Raw genomic sequence first — 24183 nt, forward strand, 5'->3', positions numbered from 1 at the left:
GGTCTATGGACATGGAAGTGCACCAGACCGTAAACCTCTTCCATTTAGAGCGATAAGACCTTCTCATTGAAGGCTTTCGTGAAGCCACCAGGACCCAGGATACCAACTCTGAAAGGTTAAGAGGTTAGAGTATTAAGTTTTCAACATCCAGGCCGTCAGAGACAGAGCCTGGAGGTTGGGGTGGCGCAGGTACCCGTCGTTCTGAGTTATCAGGAGGGGATCCTTCCCCAGAGGAATGTGCCGGCGTATTGATAGGTCCTGGAGGATTGGAAACCACATCTGGCGTGACCAGTGGGGAGCTATCAGAATCATTAAGCCCCTGTCCTTCCGTAGCTTCATGAGTGTCTTTGAAATGAGAGGAAGTGGAAGGTACACATAAAGGAGACCGCTGGCCCAGGAGAGGGCGAAGGCATCTCTTGGTTGTGAGTGGTGACTGCGAAGAGAGAGCAGAAGTTGTCTACTTTGTGGTTGCGGACCGACGCAAAGAGGTCTATACGAGGGTAGCCCCAACGTTGGAATATTGAGTCCGTTACCATGGGGTTGAGAGACCACTTGTGCGGGTGGAAAGTGTGACTCAGCTTGTCCGCCAAGAGATTGTCCACTCCCGGCAAGTAGGTTGCTTTGAGGTACATCGAGCGGGAAAGGGCCCATGCCTATATCTGTGCAGCTTCCTGACACAGGAGGTAGGAGCCCGTTCCCCCTTGTTTATTGATGTACCACATCGCAACCTGATTGTCGGTTTGAATCAGTATGACTTTGTCTGAAAGGCAGTCCTCTTGATGTTAAGAAGGCAATGAATGAATATTTGTGCAATGACTGGATGTGTGACAGTTCAGTGAATGTTCTATGTAATGTCTGAAGTACCTGAGTTGTTTGCAAATGAAGTCTTCTAATTGATTAATTTGAATTTGTATTACTCTATTACATTAGGTATTTGAATCCATAAAAACACACATCTCACTTATGTCTCAATGACAACACCATACTGAAAGAACTGTATACACCATACATTATTGATTCCAGAAATCATCCCATCATGCCTTTTTCGTGCCTTTGCCACAGACATCATGCCATCGTCACAAAAGTCAATTTGACATATCTTTGTATGCATGCATGAAATAAACAAGTCCTGCCAGCTCTTATAGATCTCTAAGTTACTTAATAAATGTTATGTTTTGAAACAAAGTCTGTTTCATCACTGGCTATCTCTGGGGAGGAAACCAGGCGGGGTATCAAGGTTTTTAACACCGACCCTATATCCAGGCTATTTCATCAAGCTTTATCAATAACGTGAATATTGATATAATAAGCTTTTCCCTGTACGTACCGGATCAGTCCAGACCATGAGTTGAGCCTCCTGTCCAGCAGATGGAGACAGACCAAAACTGAAAAGGGTATCCTATATCAGGACACAGCCTACCCTGCAGCCCTTCAGTATTTGTCTCCAGCAGATGGATCAGCTCAACCTGCGGTTTCCTGATCTTGGATAGTTTAGCCATATTTCCAGTTTGGGTACTTACCCTAGCGGATCAAGCAAATACTTTCCTTGGTTCTGGTGGGAAAAAAAAAAGGGGGGAATTGGCTCTGTTTTTATTCTTTGGAGACAGCACTGTCTCCACGCTCTTGAGGGGCTTGGCCCCTTGGGTTTTCTTTCCACATAGCCTAAGCCCCTGTTCCTGGTGCTCCTATTGGGGGTGAAACTGGTGGTCCAGTCACTCCCCCCTCACCTGGCTGCCCTTAAGTGTTCAGGAGATTTCTCTCCTGACAGTGCCTTTAGGGCACACACACACACACACTTTTGCCTGCATTCCGTTTTAAAAAAAGATAAAATAAGAAATTAAGTCTCCCCACAAGCCCATTATTTTTACCTCGGGGGCGCAGTGTTTCTTTGTCACCGGCAGCTGGGTGCTCAGAGAGGAGCATGCAGGGTTCAGTCCTCTGCCTCCGCTCCTCCCGGCAGCGAAGGGAGGCCTTATCAGCTGTTCGCCTTTGTGATCGCGGCTCCTCTTCACTGAGAATGCCGTGATCACACTGCTGCCTAGCCTGTGGGGAGCCCTCGACGCGATTTTCGCGCGAGGGGCTATGTTCTGGGTGCCTGCTGGGTGGGGAAGGCCCCTCCCAGACAGCACAGTCAAATCCAGCCCGGGGTCAATCTTCAAGGCGTGTGGCCAGGCCGTTCCCGGGTTGGCAAACCGCGGGAATGGCGGCCATTTTGGGAGTTTTAGCAGCTCCCGATTCGGGGCTGCTCGGCGCAGGGGATGAAGATTTTTTGGGATCTCACCCCAATTCGAGCCCCATGCAACCCCAGGATGTGGGTGTGCGGGGCGAATCTGGATGTGTAAGTACGCCTCTGTTAAGTCGAGAGAGGCCAGGTATTCGCTTGGATGAACAACTGCTATGACATAAGTTTTCTGTGCCGGGCTCCATCTGATGATGTCACCCATGTATGAGGACTGACATCCTGCTGTCCTTGAAAACCTGTTGCAGGTAAACAACTTTGCTATTTCCAATATTTCTTCATCTTGAAGGATAGGGTTAGTTCTTTTGTAGTTCCAGCATACAAAAAGCTGGGGATAGGTGACAAAAAAACCCTTGTTCTAAAAACTAGTATTTAGAATCAAACAACTCTTTCTGGAATGTCCAAGAATCGCAAAATCCTTTATTCTCTTCACCCTTGCTGCTGACTGTGAGCAAAGGCAAAAAGCAAACTGAACTTGGGCCTTCCAGATACTGATATTTCCCTTTCTTCAGAAACTGGTTCAGGTTCACTAATCCAAAACATTAGCAAAATCTTCCAGTCTCAAAGATCTATTCCCTAGATCACCTCCAATGTAAAGCAGAGAAAACCCCTCTTCTGGTTAGTCCACTTGGGGCATGGCAAAGATCCAAACCACATGGCTCTGGGGGATTTTTATAATTCCTTGAAGCCTTCTACAAAAAGGTGGGGATAAAGCAAGGAGAGGATTCCAAAACAGAAAAATCCCCTCCTGCTGCCTATGAAGGAAATATCTAGAAGAATCTTAGTTACTGGCAAAACTGGGTCACAACAAATTTTAAAAAATACAAAATGTTGGGAGCACATTCCCCTTCAAAATGAAAAAAGCTTGTCAGACTTTTACCGTTAGAATAACTACTTGGACTGTTAGGGTGCAAAGTTTGATTACTGGCTGATATAGAAGTTGCTTAGATTTTATACATATTCTGTGTTTGTATATAACAGCAAAAAACAGATACAGTAAAAGTTCTGTTTCAGTTAAGGTTAATCAGATATGCTGGTTATCTGAGAGCCCTCTGCTTCCTGCCATTTCCTTACCCCTCCTCTCTCTTGCAGGGAACAGAAGGGGAGGATGCTGGAATAGATAGAGCACAGCAGAGAAAAGCTACTTTGCTCCCTAATCCAGCCTCTCCCCACTTGTCATTCTCCTAAGATGCTGCTTGGAGAAGATGTCAGTTGAGTGTTGGATAATGGGGCTTTTTCTGTATTTATATTGGAGTCTAAGAATTCTCAGAAGGGTTTAAACAATGATCATGACTGCTGTGCAATGTCATACAATGTGTCATTTGAATTCTGCCATCTGACAACCACTGGCAATAACGGCTAGATTCCAGGTTGGCTTCATTTCTGGTGGTATATTGCCAAAATTATCTAGAAATAAAAACTGATTGGCCTGGTTAATGTAAAATGCAGGAGAACATAGTGTTCTCTGAGAAAAAGCAAGATGGTAGTCCTCACACGTGTGACGGCATCAGATGAAGCCTGGTATGGAACTTTAATCTCAAAGAATGTAGAACTTTCAAATAGGTCCTACTGAGCATGAGCCGCTGTAGTCATCAGCTTGCCCCTAGGCAGGGTTCCTCAGTCTTTTTTTTTTTTTTTCCTCAGAGCGTATGCTCACATTATTCAGCTTTGCTCTGTACCTAACAGCCTTTGTAAGTGATTTTTTCTCGAGCCTCAGCTGTTTTCTTTCCTTTACATTATGGTGGTTTTCTTCTTTTACCTTTTTCCTCTCTTCTTTGTCTGGTAGCCGCATGGTGTGCCTTAGTCTCTGTGCAGTCTGGCAGAGTCTTATTTCTTCCCTTTAAAAAAAAAAAAATACTGCACCTGCAGTTTAATTTCTGTGTCCTCTCCTTGCTCTGTCTGTTTTTGTATCTTTTGTGTCTGGTGTTGGCAGAATAAGTGCAATCCGTGGATGATCCGTGTAGGCCATTGAGCCTGGGTTCTCACCTGAACGTTACCCAGGCAGGAGTTCCATGTTGTTTCACTGATGGATCGGCTTCGATGGAGGTCAGACAGTGAAGAGATCGAGGACCATACCGTTCCTGTAGTGGGGAGAGTTCATCCTCCCTAAGCTCAAAAGGAGCTAGTCTCCATGGGCAGGAGCCTTGGATGACGTAGCCTCCCTTTCTTCATGCCTGTCATGGCAGTTCAGACTCCAGGGGAGAGAAGGTGAGCACGAGCCTGGGCAAGCAGCTTGCTGATGTACCTTTGGTGCCATGCCCAGTAATGATGGCCTGTGCACGTCTGTGACCAGAGCACCATTGATCTGACAAATCTATGTCAAGGTCACATCAGGGGCCAGGATTGCCGTTGAACACCTTGGTCACCCTTGACGCTGTCGAGGTCCCTGGTCGCCCTTGATGTCACTGAGGTGTGTGAAGACCCTTGATACCATAAGGGCCTTCTGTGCCATAGGCATCAATGTGGCAAAGTAGTGGCACAAACCTCTAGCATCGGGGACCAGGTCTGCCATCAAGCGCCATGGTTCCCCTTGATGCCATTGGGGGCCGACCTCTACTTCGGCGCCCTCACTGCTATCGATGCCCTTGAGGCCATAATGCGGTGCCCACAATTCCATCAAGATGCGTGCCTAGCCACACCCTTGATACTGTCAATCTATGTGGCCTAGATGATGCGGCAGCCGAGGTGCATGGCCGCGATGCTGTGACTGTCCTCGATGCCGTCATATTGAGTGGCCTGGATGCCATAGCGGTACTGAGCTGCCCCGATACCAATGGCATTCAATGCCATCAGGGTACGTGGCCGCCATGGAGACCATAAGGCGTGTGGGCCACCAATGCCTTTTGTTTCTGCTCTCGACTATATTGAGTACCACCAACGAAGCACTGGGATCACCTTTGAGTGCCCTAGTCATCCTTGAAGCATCATCCGTCGGGGCTTTTGAGAGCCCTCGGGTGACAGGGATTTCAGCCTTGGATGGATCGAGTGCTGAGGTCACCATCGACTCAAGGGACCCTGGCATGCTGAGACATCCAGGTGCAGAGGTTCGGTGCCCCCGGGGCTCCTTGGTGGTGTCCTGACAAGGCTTTGAGGAGCACCATGCTTATCCCATCATGGGCTAGGGCTGTTGGGCACAATGGATGCCGATAATCTCGGGTTTTGTGCCATTGGGATTGGGGGCATCTGAGGCCCCGCCTGGATTCGTGCACTAGTGAGGCTATCGTCAGCCATAGCAGCTGCTGAGAGACGCTGTCGTGCTCACCACATTGACACCCTCGGACAAATAGGTGAGCTGAGGGGGACAGTCGATGGCGCTGGCAGTCATCAATTACTTTGGCTATCAATGAGCCATGTTGGGGCTGCAGAGCCTCTGCCTGCAGGTGCCCCTAGCATCCTTGGTACCACTGGTCCATCGATGGCTTTGGGCACTGGGGTGGTCTATCTGTGCTGCCGGGCAGTCGATGTCCATTGTCACCTGTGGCACCAGGGATGGCACTAAATACAGTCAAGCTGATCCTGATTTGGTCAAGCGCAGTTGGAGCCCTGGGTGCTGCGTCATTTGGTGCCCTTGATGTGACCCTTTGTTGGTAAGCTCGATAGCATTATGGGCCCTAAGGACACTGTCACCACTGTGGGCATCAGTGGATGTGGTCAGATGCTGCGGGACATAACTGCAGGGCTCCATGGGCACCATCAGTCACCATGGACTTTGCTGCTATTATTCCATGAAGGAAAACGAAAGTGAGTCATTCCTAATGCAGTTTTTCAAGGGCTGTATCCAGCCTCTTGAAGAGTCCGCAAGTACTGGGGAGGCAACACCATAGGATGCCACCCATAGCCATGCCATGACCATTGCTCCAGTGGTACTGGGGATACCGTCATCACACTGTTCATGTTCACTCCACTATGAGTTACTATGACAGTGAAGCGCAGCATGTGCGGTCAGATATGGCAAGGCATCTACTCTGAGCGCCTTGGGCAATGGCAGGCAGCATTCTTCCTGTCTATGCAGTTCTAAGCCAAGCCAGGGTTTTGCCATCGTCACATCATGGTGTCTGCCTCCTCGTCTGTTATGCCCCACAAAGTGCAGGGGGAGCACTGGTGGGGAAAGCATCACACACTCTTATTTGCCTTTTGGCAGCATGTAGCCACCTATTCCAACAAGTGGATACCACTGTATGAGTACTGGTCAGCGTGGTTTTACAGCGGAAGGCTCTTTTTTCTAGTTGCCCTCTGCTGTATAGGTATATCTATGTGTGTTTTTCCCTCATGGCAAGCACAGCAGGTTGTGCGCCACAGCTACAGGACTGACCTAGGACTGCATTCCTGATCAAACTTTAAGGAGAATAGACACTGTGAGGGTAGTGTCAGGAATTCTCTCCACCCTTAGCAGAGGAATATGTCTTTCGATCCCTTCTGTGTTACAAATCCCTTTTGTGGGGAAGCCCCTGAGGTTCCATCCCTGGCATGTTTATCTCTGAACTGGAGTCTTGATTCTTTGGATCGGTGCATCTCCTGGGAGGCCAGGGAACAGCAACAGTGGTTATTGGACTGTTTTTGCTAGGTCTCCTCCATTGATTATTACGACCTTACCCCATCTGAGGGTAGCTATCAGTGGTGGATTGGTCGCTTCTGAACCTCAGTGATTGTTACTCAACTGGAGAATTGAAAGGTTTTTTGGAATCAGGAGGTCCCAATTCCCAGTACTTCTCTCCCTTCAAGAAGGGGAAATTAGATTTGGTTCCAGGGCAATCCTTATGGGATTCTCTCTGGATGCCTGATTGTCCACCTCTATAAGGGGTGTCTCTCATTCTCTGTTCCCGAGAAAGGGATGTCACTGCTTCTGACTGGCTGTTGTTCTAGGTTCTTTGTGAGCTCCGAGAGCTGGGCGAACGGTAGTGCTCTCCTTAGTTCATTCTAAGGCTCAGCAGGTCACTTTCACAAGAGAGCCTTTCCAGAGTAGTTCCCAGGTGAACCTTAAGGGTTTCTCCCATCCAGGAGTCACCTTGATACCTGCTGAGCTCGATGGGCCACTATTGTCAATCTTTCATGCCTATGGGATCCTACCTCAGTGAGAAGGTTCTAGTCCATCTAATTGGCGAGTATACTTTTCAACCTATTAGCCATATCCACGGCTGAAGGAGTTTGGGGACGAGGGACTCCGCAACAGAGGTGTTCCTCTTGGTTAGAGGCTTGCAAACTATACTTCCCCATTTTCGAGTTAACTCTGTCTGGGGACAGATGAGTCCTGATTCATGCAACAATTGTTCCATTACTAGACTGCGTGATTCCTTGGGGGAAGTATTTGCAATCATGGCTGGGGTATTAATACCTAAGCCAAGTGCTTCACAGTCTGTTCTGAGATTCCCCTGGCTCTGCCCTGGTAACCTTAGGATTTCTGGGCCGGTGAAGAAATCCTGTTCGACGGGGGTTGCACTTGTGGCACTCCAGCTTCCTGTCTCTTAGTGGAGTGTTACTGGATTTCTTCCTTGGGGAATTTGCTCTGTTTCAACTGTTCCAAGCAGGCTAAGGGTTCTATCTTGGTGGGTAATTCTCTACTGGAATCGGCAGTGAGTTATTCGCTTGGGGTAGAGATATACCACCTAGCGACTTGTACTTACCCCGGCAGTCCAGCAGTCTGCCTCCTTGTGTTCTTGCTCCTTCCAACTTCCAGTTGGAATGTTGGGGGAAGGGAAGGAAAAGCTAAGGCATTCGTGGTTTATCTTAGTGTATACCTTCAGGGAAAAATACTTCTCACAGGAGAAGCAGGATGGTAGCCCTCACGTATGGGTGACATCATCAGGATGGAGCCCAATCACGGAACACTTTTGTCAAAGTTTCTAGAACTTTGACTGGCACTCACTGGGCATGCCCAGCACAGCACCAACCCTGCATCCAGCAGGGGTCCCCCTTCAGTCTTCTTTTTTCCGTGCAGCAGCAGTAGCCACACGTCTTAAGGAGCTCTCTTGAGATTCCTGACAGGAATTTTCCTCATGGAACTTCTTTCAAAAGTTTTTACCCTATAGGGGTCCCCCTAGAGATATCTATACTCCGCGGTCGAAAGGTAAGGCTTTACCCTAGTTGCGGTCGATTCCCGTCGAGTTATTCCTTTGGGGCCTACCGGCCATCGAGCACACCACAGCAAAATTTTTGTCGAAGTCATGGCATCGGGTTTTCGTCGGTGCCCCGACTGTACTCAGACAATGTCCCTCACTGACCCACATAGGGTCTATGTTTTGTGTTTGGGGTCCAACCATGATGTCCAAACTTGTGCCAAATGTGCCCAAATGACACTGAAGGGCCGCAAGGCTCGTTTAGAGAAAATGGAGTTTTTCTTTCAGTCAAAAACCCCAGCTCCATCGATAGCTTCGATCTCGTCCGAGCCTTGTCCGGTTCCATCGACCTCTCGCCAGCACCGGGACACTGCTGCTGCCCGACCGACGTCGACAATTCCAAGGGTGTCGATCCCCTCCTTACCTCCTCAAGAAAAGGACCAAGGAGATCACCGTGAAAAACGTCGACATTGTCATTACAAGGCTCAGTCCGCCGATGCAGGCAAGCCCTCGTCATCGACATCGACAGAGCCACCAACAAAGAAGCCCCGCCCAGAAAAGGCCCCATCCTCTTCTGTGATCAGGTCACGAGGCGTCCCCCACATTTTTTTGCTCTGCATACCTGGGAACGTTTGATATCCAGGTGTCCTGAGATTGTTCTGAATTAGCAGGAGGTGGGGTGGTTTGCTTGGAACTTTCTCCTCTCTCAGTCACATACCAGCGCTCTCTCTCACACTGGCTCTCAATGACACACCTATACACACATGCTCTCAGTCACTCACATATACAAATGTTTTTTCTCTCTCACTTATATAGGCTCTTAATTACACATTTACACACATGCTGTCTATCTTTTCACGCTTACACACACACAGGCTTTCAATCACATAAATACATGCTGTCTTTTTCTCTCACACACAGACTCTCATTCACATGCTTACAAACATGTCCTCTCTTTCTCTCATTTACACACAGGCTCTCAATCACATACTCACATGCTCCCTCACCTAAATCAGCTCTCAATCACACACAGACACACATGGTCTCTCTCTCTCATTTAAACACAGGCTCTCAATCACATACTCCATCACCTAAACCAGCTGTCAATCAGACACAGACACACATGATCTCTCTCTTACTTATACACACAGGCTCTTAATCATACATACACATGATCTCTCTCACACACAAAGGATCTCAATCATACACACATACTCTTTCAAACAAACAGGTTTTCAATTACAAACTTACACATACAGGTTCCCAATGGTAAACTTACATTCATGCTCTCTCTCTCACAGGCAGGATCTCAATCACAGACACATTCTCTTTCACATATACAGGCTCTCAATCAATCATTCACATACATGCAATCTCTCACTCACACACACAGGATCTCAAACACACATGCTTGCTCGCTCATTCACTCTCCCCCCCCCCCCCCGGGAACTCGCGGCAGCAGCAGCCACCTCCCAACGCTAACCTCCTTCATTTTCAGCCCTCGCGGAGGCGAAGGCGGAGTCCCATCGGCCGCGGTTGAAGATTTTCATTTTCCTCCGAGCCGCGCTGCAGTCTTCTTCCCGCGCAGGCACCCGATGCTCTCCACTTCCTCTTCCGGGCCGCGGGAAGAAGATAGCACCAGCGTGCTCTCTTCTTCCCGCGGCCCGGAAGAGGAAGTGGAGAGCATCGGGTGCCTGCGCGATGACTCCAGCGCTGGCACCCGGCTGACACCCGATGACTCCCGCGCAGGCACCCGGATGACTCCAGTCGGCGTGCTCTCTTCTCTTCCCCCCCCCCCCGCGGCCCGGAAGAGGAAGTGGTGAGCATCGGGTGCCTGCGCGGAAGAAGAGACCACGCTAGTGTGGTCTCTTCTTCCCACGCAGGCACCCGATGCTCTCCACTTCCTCTTCCGGGCCGCGGGGGGGGGGGGGAGGAGAAGAGAGCACGCCGGTGCCGCTGACTCCAGCTGTCCTGCCGCGTTCCGCCCGGGCTGACAGCATTTTAAGCCCGGGCGGCGGAGGACCGGGGAGCAGCTGGGTCAGCGGGGAACCGCGAAGTATGGCGACACTTGTCTGCGAGCCAGATGCAGCCCTCAAAAGAGCCATATCTGGCTCGCGAGCCATGGGTTCCCGACCCCTGTTCTAGAGTGTTTACAGCGGGTATTAGTGCAAGGAGATGGGCCTGGCTCAAATCCTCAGACTTAAGACCAGAAGTGCAAGATAGATTAGCTGATCTACCCTGTTTAGGCAATAATCTCTTCAGTGAAAAGATCCGAGAGACTGTGGCGCAGCTGAAGGACTACCATGAAACGCTGCGCCAGCTTTCTTCTGTGCCTTCTGAGTTTCCATCCGCCCCAAAGAGAACTTTCAGGCGTGACTCTAAGCGGCTGGCCTACAAGCCAAGAAAATTCTATCCTCGGCTTCTAGAGGGCGTCCTTCCAGATCTTACCAAAAAGGTCAGCCCAGACAGTCTCGGCCTTAAAAGTCTCAGCCAGCTTCTCTGCCTGGGCCAGCCTCAGGGTTTTGACTCCTTCCTAGAGAGTGTAAGCCAAATTCCTTTTCCATCCATACCGGTCAGCAGTCGGCTCTGTCACTTCAACGACGTTTGGCATACAGTCACCACAGACCAGTGGGTGCTTGGGGTAGTCACTCAGGGTTACCACCTAAATTTCCTGACTGTTCCAGCGGACTCCCCACCTCAGCTAACGTGGGGAACATCCGACCATTCTCCCTTGCTCGAACAGGAGGTCTCAATCCTCCTCAAATCCCGAGCAATAGAACCCCTGCCCCTCTCCCAGCAGGGGCAGGGGTTCTATTCCTGGTATTTTCTCATACCAAAAAAGTCAGGTGGCGTACGTCCGATACTGGACCTTCGCGCCCTAAACAAATTTCTGCAAAGAGAAAAATTCAGAATGGTAACCTTGGGCTCTCTACTTTCTCTTCTACAAAGAGGAGATTGGCTTTACTCTCTAGATCTCCAAGACGCTTACACACACATCTCCATAACTCCTCATCGAAGGTTCCTGCGATTCCTGGTCGGCCCTTGTCACTTCCTGTACCGTGTACTACCATTCAGCCTAGCATCTGCTCCACGAGTATTCACCAAGTGCCTGGTGGTGGTGGCAGCCTCTCTCAGGAATCAGGGTGTGCATGTCTACCCTTACCTCGACGATTGGTTAATAAGGGCTCCGACTCAGCAGGATGCATTAGCCTCCCTGCGCCTCACTATCCATACCCTGATCTCCTTAGGGTTTCTAATCAACTATCCCAAATCCAAGAGTAAATAACCGATTCACATCTACCCGTTCTAGACCTCTCATGATTTTAAACACCTCTAACATATCCCCCCTTAGCCGTCTCTTCTCCAAGCTGAAAAGTCCTAACCTCTTTAGTCTTTCCTCATAGGGGAGCTGTTCCATTCCCCTTATTTTGGTTGCCCTTCTCTATACCTTCTCCATCGCAATTATATCTTTTTTGAGATGCGGCGACCAGAATTGTACACAGTATTCAAGGTGCGGTCTCACCATGGAGCGATAGAGGCATGACATTTTCCGTTTTATTCACCATTCCTTTTCTAATAATTCCCAACATTCTGTTTGCTTTTTTGACTGCCGCAGCACACTGAACCGACGATTTCAATGTGTTATCCACTAGGACGCCTAGATTTCTTTCTTGGGTTGTAGCACCTAATATGGAGCCTAACATTTTGTAACTATAGCATGGGTTATTTTTCCCTATATGCATCACCTTGCACTTATCCCCATTAAATTTCATCTGCCATTTTGTTGCCCAACTTTCCAGTCTCACAAGGTCTTCCTGCAATTTATCACAATCTGCTTGTGATTTAACTACTCTGAACAATTTTGTGTCATCTGCAAATTTGATTATCTCACTCGTCGTATTTCTTTCCAGATCATTTATAAATATATTGAAAAGTAAGGGTCCCAAAACAGATCCCTGAGGCACTCCACTGCCCACTCCCTTCCACTGAGAAAATTGTCCATTTAATCCTACTCTCTGTTTCCTGTCTTTTAGCCAGTTTGCAATCCACAAAAGGACATTGCCACCTATCCCATGACTTTTTACTTTTCCTAGAAGCCTCTCATGAAGAACCTTGTCAAACACCTTCTGAAAATCCAAGTATACTACATCTACCACATGTTTATCCACATGTTTATTAACTCCTTCAAAAATGTGAAGCATTTTTTTGAGGCAAGGCTTGCCTTGGGTAAAGCCATGCTTTTCAAATTCTCTCTTAGCCTGTCTTATCAATGTCTTACATTTAACTTGCCAACGTTTATGCGTTATCCTATTTTCTTCTGTTGGATCCTTCTTCCAATTTTTGAATGAAGATCTTTTGGCTAAAATAGCTTCTTTCACCTCCCCTTTTAACCATGCCGGTAATCGTTTTGCCTTCTTTCCACCTTTCTTAATGTGAGGAATACATCTGGACTGTGCTTCTAGAATGGTATTTTTTAACAAATGACCACACATCTTGCACATTTTTTACTTTTGTAGCTGCTCCTTTCAGTTTTTTTCTAACAATTTTTCTCATTTTATCAGTTTCCCTTTTGAAAGTTTAGCATGAGAGCTGTGGATTTGCATACTGTTCCTCTTCCAGTCATTAATTCAAATTTGATCATATTATGATCACTATTGCCATATGGCCCCACCACCGTTACACCTCTCTCACCAAATCCTGTGCTCCACTGAGAATTAGATCTAAAATTGCTCCCTCTCTCGTCGGTTCCTGAACCAATTGCTCCATAAAGCTACCATTTATTCCATCCAGGAACGTTATCTCTCTAGCATGTCCCGATGATACATTACCCAGTCAATATTGGGGTAATTGAAGTCTTCAGATAAACTGGTGCAGGTAAGGATATAGAGTTCCATTCAAAAATTAAAGTAATTTTATTATAAATCCAGAAAGTCACAGTTCATTCAATACGGCAACTCCATTCAAAGTGAAATGAGGTGGTTTGAAGTCCCCCGACACGGTCCCGTGTTTCGCGGTGGCTGCATCGGGAGGGACCAAGGCATGTTATAATCTACAATAGAATAACATCTATAAGGAATGGAACAATTGGGGCTGCAAAACAGAGTATAACATAATAGTTACATACCTTTGTAGATAACCTCAGGAGCGCAAGCGCCCTTTAACAATAGCAACCATTTAAAGGACAAAAAGGCACGAAAGACAAACTCTCGCGAGATGCTGTAGCAGACAGAACCACACATATGAAATTAATGACAGATTAGTAAAACAGGTGCCATTCTATCTCTTTGTTGAGACCATTGGGGGAAACTGTATCTAAAGTAAAAATCCAGCGTTGCTCTCTTCGACCTCTCATTTCATGTCCATTCTAGCCCAATTAGAGGTTTCCCAGTCCACTCTGTTTCTTATAACTTTAGACGTTATTTCACTCTACTCTAACATTCCGCAACATGAGGCTCTTACAGTTATTGAGAAATCTTTGAACACTCGTCCTTTGCCACACCGGGTCACTACCTCCTTTCTGGTCCAACTTGCGGAAATAGCATTGAAAAAATTTTTTTTTCAATTTCAGGATGAAATTTACCAACAAAGCAAGGGGACTGCAATGGGGGCGACGATGGCACCCAGCCTTGCGTGCCTATATATGGATGATTATGAAACATCTCATATTTATTCCTCAGAGTGGTCTCAATTCATCCGTATATGGCTACGCTACATAGACGATGTCTTTATAATATGGACAGGTTCGGATATGCAGTTTTATGTATTTTTTGATTGGGTAAACTCTATTAACCCCCATATTCAGTTTAATTTTAACATTCATCCTACACATGATTCCTTTTTGGACGTTTCCATCACTTGGGTAGAGGACCACTTTGAGACCTCTTTGTTCTGTAAAAAAACGGATCGGAACACTTTGCTGTCTTATAACAGCTGTCACCCTAGGGCACTCAGAGATAATATCCCTACGGGGCAATTTTTAAGACTCCGTCGACTCTGCTCGAATCGTGCAGAATTTCTTTTACAAGCTCAGAGTTTATCCATCCGTTTTTCAGAGAGGGGTTACCCATTGAGGGTTATCAAAAAGGCATTTAAGAGGGCACTGTACACGCATCGGGAATGGCTTTTTACCCCATCTATGGCTACTGAGGAAACGGCCCATAACTGTATCCTCCCTTTTTCTGTTGTAGGTAGGATCATAGTCAACATGATTAAAAGACATTGGTCAGCGCTCTCCCTCACTGATCTCATGCACGGGCCACTCCGCTTTACTTTTAAAAGAGGGACTAACTTACGGGATCGGCTTGTACACACAGCGAGCCCATCCACTGCTCATCAATCACATGTAAGAGGTCAGCATTCCCCTTGCGGCCATTGCACTATGTGCCGGCATACGGAACCCCTGACAGAGTTTTTACATCCGAGGACTGGACGAGTGTTCAAACTATTTTCTCAATCAGATTGTACCACCAGAGGAGTCATTTATGTGGTGAAATGCCCCTGCCCACTGCTATATGTGGGCAAAACTTCCCGCATGATTAAGACACGCATTATCGAGCATTGCTCTAACATCATATCCTCTAGAATTGACGAGCCCTTAGTGTCTCATTGGCTCCAGGCTGGCCACCCCATAACCGCCCTCTCCTTCCTAGTTCTGGAAGTGGTCTCACGCCCCTTGCGGGGGGGAGACTTCTCTGGTATCCTCGGTCGAAGAGAGCAACGCTGGATTTTTACTTTAGATACAGTTTCCCCCAATGGTCTCAACAAAGAGATAGAATGGCACCTGTTTTACTAATCTGTCATTAATTTCATATGTGTGGTTCTGTCTGCTACAGCATCTTGCGAGAGTTTGTCTTTTGCGCCTTTTTGTCCTTTAAATGGTTGCTATTGTTAAAGGGCGCTTGCGCTCCTAAGGTTATCTACAAAGGTATGTAACTATTATGTTATACTCTGTTTTGCAGCCCCAATTGTTCCATTCCTTATAGATGTTATTCTATTGTAGATTATAACATGCCTTGGTCCCTCCCGATGCAGCCACCGCGAAACACGGGACCGTGTCGGGGGACTTCAAACCACCTCATTTCACTTTGAATGGAGTTGCCGTATTGAATGAACTGTGACTTTCTGGATTTATAATAAAATTACTTTAATTTTTGAATGGAACTCTATATCCTTACCTGCACCAGTTTATCTGAGTACTTGCTTATGTGCAAGTTTTGCTTCTGTGGACTAACGGTAATTGAAGTCTCCCATTATTACCGCACTACCAATTTAGTTAGCTTCCCTAATTTCTCTTAGCATTTCACTGTCCGTCTCATCATCTTGACCAGGTGGATGGTAGTAAACTCCTATCACTATAGTCTTCCCCGAAACACAAGGGATTTCTACCCATAAAGATTCAATTTTGCATTTAGTCTCATGCAGGATGTTTATCCTGTTGGATTCTATGCCATCCCGGACATAAAGCGCCACACCGCCTCCCGGGTGCTCCTTTTAGTCATTGCGATATAATTTGTACCCTGATATAGCACTGTCCCATTGGTTGTCCTCCTTCCACCATGTCTCTGAGATGCCAATTAAGTCTATGTCATCATTCACTGCTATACATTCTAATTCTCCCATCTTACTTCTTAGACTTCTGGCATTAGCATACAAACATTTCAAAGTTTGTTTTTTGTTTGTATTTTCATTCTGCTTTTTAATTGAAAGGGATAAGTTAGAATTTTTTTTTAGCTCAGGTGAGTTTTCAGTTACAGGCACTTGGACTACTTTTCTTATTATGGGAACCTCACTGTCGGGATGCCCTAATTCTAATGCATCATTAGTATCCTTTGAAATACCTCTCTCCGAACCATGCACTGCTGAGCGACTGTCGGCTTTCCCCTTTGTTCTAGTTTAAAAGCTGCTCTATCTCCTTTTTAAAGGTTAGCGCCAGCAGTCTGGTTGCACCCTGGTTAAAGTGGAGCCCATCCCTTCGGAAGAGACTCCCCCTTCCCCAAAAGGTTCCCCAGTTCCTAACAAAACTGAATCCCTCTTCCTTGTACCATCGTCTCAGCCACGCATTGAGACTCCGGAGCTCTGCCTGCCTCTGGTGACCTGCGCGTGGAACAAGATCATTTCAGAGAATGCTACCCTGGAAGTTCTGGATTTAAGCTTTCTACCTAAGAGCCTAAATTTGGCTTCCAGAACCTCCCTCCCACATTTTCCTATGTCGTTGGTGCCCACATGTACCACGAAAGTCAGCTCCTCCCCAGCACTGTCTAAAATCCTATCTAGGTGACGCGTGAGGTCTGCCACCTTCGCACCAGGTAGGCATGTTACCAGGCAATCCTCACGCCCACTAGCCACCCAGCTATCTACATTCCTAATAATCAAATCACCAACTATGACGGCCGACCTAACCCTTCCCTCCTGGGCAGTAGGCTTTGGGGAGATATCCTCAGTGCGAAAGGACAATGCATCACCTGGAGAGCAGGTCCTTGCTACAGGATCCTTTCCTGCTGCACCTGGTTGATGCTCTCCAATCATGAGACCTTCTTTTCCAAGGCAGCACCAGGGCTGCCAGTCTGAAGTCGGGACTTGGCTACTATGTCCCTGAAGGTCTCTCTGTCTGCCTCAGCTCCTCCAGGTCTGCCACTCTAATGTCGTGATAAGATATTGACGACATTAGATGTAAAGTGTGTCATAATGACAGAGTTATAACATACTTCAAAAACTTCAAGAAGGAGGCGAGCTCTATCTACAGCAGGCCCTCACCAATGGAACGCTCTCCCTCCTGACCTTCGACTGGAACCATGCCACCCAACTTTCAAAAAAAAACTGAAGACTTGGCTCTTCACCCAAGCCTTCCCTGACACCTAATCTCCGCCTCAGATTGTTTTAACAGCCGTGCCCCTCCCCATTTCTTTCCTCATCATCTGGGTGTGTGCGATTATTACCCCATCAGCTTCCATGAAGCTTTCTACTTCACCTTCATTTGTCTTCTGTTGCCTTTCTCTTGTAGTAACCCCTCCTCCATTTCCTCATTGGGATTCCCCAGTCTGGTCCCACCTTTGTTTTCCTTACTTTACATCCAACTCTAATACCTGCCCCTATGCTAATACCTGCCCCCTGCTATTTTTCTCTTTCTAGATACTAACTGGATCAGTTCTTGTATTCCTCCCTATCAGTTGCACCAATTGTACCCGTTGTACCAGCTTTTGTTTCTTCCGTTATCTGCTCCGCCTGCAAGCGAAGTTTTCTACAGTTTTGGCTCCTATTGCTCTATGTACAGCCCATGAGTGAAGTTAATGTACCCGTTGTACCAGTTTGTGCCAATTCTCGTTATCTTCTGTATTGGTATCGCCTACGAGCGAAGTTTTCTACTGTTCTTGTTTTCTATTGTTCTATGTACAGCCCATGAGCAAAGTTAACGTTTACTGTAAACCGAGGTGATTTGTATCCCATACAGGAACCCCGGTATATAAAAACTAATAAATAAATAAATACTTGCAGGTTTTAGGAAGAAAACTAAGCGGAGACATGAAAGAATAATAGCAAGCCACAGCATCTGATAATTTACCGGATAAAAATTAAGATATTAAGCACAGGAAACAGCAATATATGATAAGATCAGTTCGATATGACAAGGTTGTGAATGGAACAGATGTGAATAGTAATATATGAACTGGATATTGTGTTATGTTTATTCCCCGAAAATAAGACCTAGTAGAGATTTTGCCGAATTCCTAAATATAAGACCTCCCCCGAAAGTAAGCCATCCCTTATAAACAGGGGCGGATTGACCTATCAGGGGATCGGGCTTCCCCCGGTGGGCCGGTCAATCCTGTGACGTCATTTTTTTTTTTTTTTTAAATAAAGCTTCCAAGGTATTAGGGGCAGACGCGAGCAGTGGTATCCCGAGGGGAGCCAATGCCCCCGGGCGCAAGGAGGCTCATGCGGCCGCTGAGCCTCCTTGCCCGAAGAAAAAGATTGCGTTCAAACGCGCTGATGCCCTTCCTCCTTCCTGCCTGTGCGCCCCGGAAGTAAACGTTGCCGGAGCCGCGTGGGCAGGAAGGAGGAAGAGCATCAGCGCGTGCAGAAGAGAAGGAGCCGTCACGGGCTGCTGCGAATCCCAAGTCGCAGCGGCCCAAGAAGAGGAAGAGGCCCGGTAGCAGGGCTGAGGAAGAGGAAGAGGCCCGGTAGCAGGGCTGCTGCGGCCCGAGAAGTTCAGGGCCGCTGCAGAGCCCATCCTGCAGCGACCCGCGAAGAGGAGGCCCAGAGGTGAGAGAGAGGTTGAGGGTCTGTAGAGGGTGTGTGCGTGCGTATATGAGATGAGTTGAGAGATTGTGTGTGGGAGTGAGGATCTGAATGTTTGCAGAGGCAGCATGTGAGAGCCTCTGTGTGTGTGAGAGAGACAGCGTGTGACGGTGAGAGCCTATGCTTGAGCAAGACAGCATGTGGGAGTGAGAGAGAGCCTGTGTGTGTGAGAGTCAGACAGCATGTGCCAGTGAGAGACTGTGTGTATGAATGATTGTATGAGAGACAGCATGTGACAGTGAGAGCCTGTCTGTGTGTGTGTGTGTGTGTGTGTGTGTGTGTGTGAGAAATGCATGTGAGAATGAGAACCTGACTGTGTTTGAGGGAAGAAGATGGAGAGAAAAGAAATACGGAAGAAAAAAGGACAATATAAAAGGAATTGGCAAAAAGATAAGAAAGGGAAGGTGGAAAAAAAAAAAGCCTGTGACCAACCGATTAGGAAACTAACATCAGCCAGCAAAGGTAAAAAAAAAATAAATTACTTTTTAGTGTTTGGCACATGTAATCTTTGGGAATGTGCAAGAATAGCACTTTCTCTATGCGGATCTCACAATGTACGAGATCAGCATGGAGGAAGTGGAAGCCCACGGGGCCTGCACAGAGGAGGCAGCAGAATGGGCTTCAGCGTCAATAGCAGCAATCGGCGCCTCCCCAATAGCCAAGTGGCAGCAGTGACAGTGGCAGCAAGATTACTGACATCTGGGGATGGTGGCAGTACCAGTCGGGGGACCCCTTCCAAGCAGTGTGCAGAGGTTCAAAAGCAGCAGAGTCAGCCCAAGCTGACTACCATGAATGCTGCACACTCTTACCTCTCTCTGACAGCACACTGGTGGGACATGGCTGACGCAGGGGCAGCCAGCAGCTCTATTAGACATCCCCTGAAAATAAGGCCTAGTGCATCTTTGGTAGCAAAAATTAATATAAGACACTGTCTTATTTTCGGGGAAACAGGGTACTAATTGTTGATGAGATTCATATTAGATATACTATCAGGTGTGTTGTTATGCATAAGTAGCTATGATTATGCTTATTATGTTTTAGATTTTGACATGATTACAGCAACATGGTGGACCAACATACATTGTTTTCACAAGACAACTTAGGCAACTAAAGAACATTACATTGAAAAACTAACAAGGGAAGTCCCTGAAGAAGCCCTGGGTAACAGGGAGAAACGAGGCTCTCGGACTGGACTGATACAAAAAGAACATCTGTTTATTATACTGTGTCACGTGAGAGATATATAGTGAATTTTCAGTATATCCTTCTGGAAAGAGAGAATTTTGATAAATAGTCCATTGGTTGTCAGGATTAGGTTGCTTGAGAGATATACAAGTGATTATTCATTGTAATACACAGGTTTTATATATTGATAAATGTATAAATGTGTGATATATGTATGGTATGATTGTGATGTCTTTAGGGTAAAGCAAGAGTGAGTGTGAATTCAATCTTAGTTTTGCAAGGAAATGGGTATTTATAGGATAGGATAGTCATTGCTATAAAACAAATTTTGTAAACGATTGTGATCAATAAAATTATAGTTTGGCATAGAGTTTACCTTTTGACCTCTGATTTGTTTAGTATTGTACACCTTCCTTTGGGACACAGTTTCTTAAAATGTATCCCAGAGCCGCTATCCTTTCAATATATGAGGCAAACATCTCTCTCTCCTCCCCTCCCCCGTGGAAAGCTGCTGGTAATTAGTATTCTGCTATAGTAATTAACCGAGACTAGTTTAGAAATGTATCTGGGTAACACAGAATAAAGTTTATTCTCCCATTGGCAGCATGCAGGAAGAGGACTTACGGCACCGGTACAGTGACTGTTTCTCTGAAGGCAACTTTTGGCTTCCCCATAATGCAAGGACAACCATATTCTCTCTCCATGCGCTGCAGAGCAACAGAAAATATACTTGTGTAAGAGGGAACATTTAAATTTATTAAAGTAAAGAGAAAACAGATTTCAAGGGAGTACAACACAGAAAATGTTTTTGACATGGTACGTTTTACATAATCCATCAAAAACATCAACATCCTGTGTGTGAAAAATGTGTAAAGGGACAGCATCATAGTTGGTAAATGAACAAGCAAAAGAACATCTACACACAGCAAAGGTCACCTAGTAGTGTACTTGTAAATTTTATTATTTTTACTCATTATTGTAGACTAATTTAAGAGATCTGCAGTATAAAGTACAATTCTTGTATGGTTTTTCCTATTAATCATATAAAAGGACAAGATCCAGATCACGCATCATATACCTTATATTATGAAAACATGTTACTGATAAATGTTTTGGCACTTTGTTAGTAAGATTTTAACCAAATATAAATTTACGTGCCTCTCTGTAAACCATTGTGATGGTGCATTACTAAACAACGGTATAGAAAAGATTTTAAATAAATAAACAAACAAATAAATAAATAAATAGATAAATGGGAAACTGAAAAAAATCTATTTTTATGCATTGAAGCATTTATCTAACACCCTAGTTCCTGTTCGTGCCCCAGATCAGTCCAGACAAGTGGATTTATGCATCCCTACCAGCAGATGGAGGCAGAGAACAAAACTCTGAGGCAGTGCTACATATGCAAGAGTGCTATCTGCAGTCCTTCAGTAATTCTTTCTCCAGCAGATAGCAGAGGTGCAAAACCTGCAGTCCAGAGTTAATAGGAAATCAGGAAAGGAAAGAAAGAAGATTCCAAGTAGGACAGCTCCCTGAGGTGTTAGGTTCCTTCGTGGGCCATCCCTCAGGTAGAGCAGGGCAAGCTGGGGATTGGTGATCCCTGTGCCAGCTCAGCCCTTGTCTTTTGCGGGGTGATAGCTGGTGGTTCTGGTTCCCTCATCCCCTCTGGGTCCTGCCACCTCCAGTGCATAACCTCTTTCACCAGAAGCAGGGAAGTATTTCATTTTATTTCCCTGTTTGTTATTTGGTGAGTGTGTCCCTTTAATTTAGTTTAAAAAAAGAAAAAGGGAAGAAGCGACAGGAGCGGCTCTTAGGCAGTGCTTGGGTGGCTGAGTGCAGTTTTTCTGCTGGGAGGCAGTTCCAAGGGAGCGGGACTGAATAGCCGCGTTTGTCGGGGTCAGGTGCTTGATCAGCATCAGACAGCGATGCAGACAGTGCTTGCAGTCAGGGGTTATTTTTTAGGTCTGATTTCAGCAGCATGGCGCCACCGGCCGTGTTTTGTCCCGATTGCATCTCTTGGAGGGGGGGGGGGGAGGGAGGGAGGTTGGGACCTCTCTGGGGAGCGCTGGAGTAGAGACGGTGGCCATTTTAGCTTCTCATGTTAGGAGCCAGGCTCCTTATGGGGAGCCTCAGGATTCCCCTCCCCCACTTTTTCTGGTAGATCAGGTCCCTGTAAGCGGCAGGGAGGGGGAGGAGACCCAGGGGGATGCTGATCCGGATCAGGGTTCCATTGATTCTGACGAGTTCTCCACAGACGTTGTCTTGCTGCTCCATAGAGCCTATTTGGCCAGAAAGGAGGTAGGATCCAAGCAGCCGCTTCTCAGGAGGTCTCGTGGGGCTAAGAAGCCTAGGGAGGAGAAGGAAACAGGATCAAGAGAGATCCTATGGCTGCTGGGTCTCGTGCGGGCTGCTGATGAGAATGGGGACATGTCAGACAACGTAGACATCCCAGATCAGCTGCAAAGAGGTCCAGTGGATCCGGATCAGGACCCTGGGACAATTTTAGGAGGTCCAATGCAGGATTCAGACGACATCCCGACTGCCGAAGGGGATCATCCTTGGGGGGGGGGGGGAGGTCAGGCTGTTCTGAAAGGAGAAGCTGAATCCACTGATCCCCAAGTCCTGGAACAGTTGGGGGTCAAGGTCGCATAAGAAGACTCCGACAATAAGGGAGTTAACCCAGTCCTGGAAGGGCTTTGGGTCCTCCTAAGGCTTTTCCTTTACCTAAGAAGGTGAAGAAGTTGGTGGATCAAGAGTGAGAGTCTCCCAAAGCAGGCCTCAAAGTCGCCAGGGCAATGGCGAAGTTATACCCCTTGCCTGAGCAGGTACTGGAGTCATGGAAGATTCCAAAGGTGGATGCGGACATGTCAGTGGTAACCAAGATGACAATTATCCTGGCAGCAGGCTCAGCCGCTCTGAAAGACATTCAGGATCGGAAGCTGGAAATTGTGTTGGAGACTGTTTGAGGTTTCGGCTTTAAAAGCCTTCGAGCAGCAGTCTGTGGAAGCCTGATGCAGAGGGCCTGCTTGTGCTGGGTCCAGAAGGCTCAAGAGAAGGTAACAGGGGCATCATGTGAGGCAGTTCAGGCTTCCCGTTGGAAGCAGGGATAGCCTATGTGGCTGATGCTCTGTATGACTTGGTGCAGACTTTGGCCAGGAATATGTTCTCGGCTGTTGCAGCTCGAAGGCTACTGTGGTTGCGAAATCAGTCCACGGACAAAGTTAGTTAAATGCCATTAAACGTTACTTATGTTAGTGAAATTGTTAGTAATATGTTACTAATTACTTCATGTTAAAGTGTTAAAAATGATACGAAGTTACAATGTAAAGTAAGTAACAAATCTTACTGGAACTGCGTTACACTGTAAACAGTTGTGATATGCCAGATTGAACAACGGTATATAAAAATAAATAAATAAATGAGGTCGAAGGCCCAGTTGTGTAACCTCCTCTTCAAAGGCAAACTGTTTGGAGAGGATTTAGAACAACTCATGAAGCAGTTGGGGGAGTCAAAGGGAAATAAGTTGCCTGAGAACAAGACAACCAACAAGAAGTCCTTTCTGCTGCGTGCTTGTTTCCAGACATGAGGAGATTTCAGGCAAACAGGAGTTCTGCACCCGCAGCACAAAAGCAGGGTTTGGGTAGGCAGCAGTCCTTTTGAAAGCAACGTTGGCCTCCCAGGGACAGTGGCACCCAGGGGGGAAAGCAGCAGTAAAATTGGCCAATGAAGGCCAGCTGGTCTGCTCCTCTCCAGCCGCTATCGGAGGGAGCTTGTCCCTATTTTAAGAGGAGTGGACCAGAATCACGTCAGACCAGTGGGTACTAGAGGTGGCGAGACACAGCTATGCTTTAGAATTTTCTCAGCCGCTCATGGACACCTTTTTAGATCTCATAGAAACATAGAAATGACGGCAGAAAATGACCAAATGGTCCATCCAATCTGCCCAGCAACCTTATGGTAGCAATAAAGGTATCAGGCTTATTGGTTAAGGGTAGGAACAGCAAGTTACCCCCAATCTTGTTTGTTTTCCCAGACCTTAAAATTTAGTGTCCTTGTTGGTTGCTGTCTGAATCTGGTTCCCCTTTTTTCTTTTCCCTCTACCGTTAAAGCAGAGAGCAATATTGGAGAAGTATGAACAGTATGAAGGCTTATTGGTTAAGGGTAGTAGCCGCCACACCAGCAAGTTAACCCCAGGCACTTTTTTCTTCATTTCCATCCTTTACTATTTAGGGATCCACAGTGTTTATCCCATGCCCCTTTTAATATTTCACCATTTTTGTCTTCTATATACACCAAAAGCGCAAAGAAGACTTTACTTGGTCATAACATAACATTTAAAGTTCTTTTATTTCATCACGGTAACTCCTTTCAGTGAAACACAGTGTTTAACAACAGTCCCCAACACGG

The 24183-nt window shown here is 46.7% G+C and overlaps 1 protein-coding gene across 3 annotated transcripts in view; it reads right to left on the reverse strand.

Moving 5' to 3' along the window:
• The window catches only part of GFM1 (G elongation factor mitochondrial 1), a 174113-nt gene that overhangs the window by 31192 nt on the left and 118738 nt on the right, over nt 1–24183 (reverse strand). For all 3 annotated transcript variants that reach the window (XM_029615162.1, XM_029615161.1, XM_029615160.1), the window contains one exon: nt 20398–20480. In XM_029615162.1, the coding sequence (XP_029471022.1) occupies nt 20398–20480 (83 nt within the window). The remainder of the gene's footprint in view (nt 1–20397; nt 20481–24183) is intronic.

Source organism: Rhinatrema bivittatum, chromosome 9 (assembly GCF_901001135.1).
Source record: "Rhinatrema bivittatum chromosome 9, aRhiBiv1.1, whole genome shotgun sequence".
Taxonomy (NCBI): Eukaryota; Metazoa; Chordata; class Amphibia; order Gymnophiona; family Rhinatrematidae; genus Rhinatrema; species Rhinatrema bivittatum.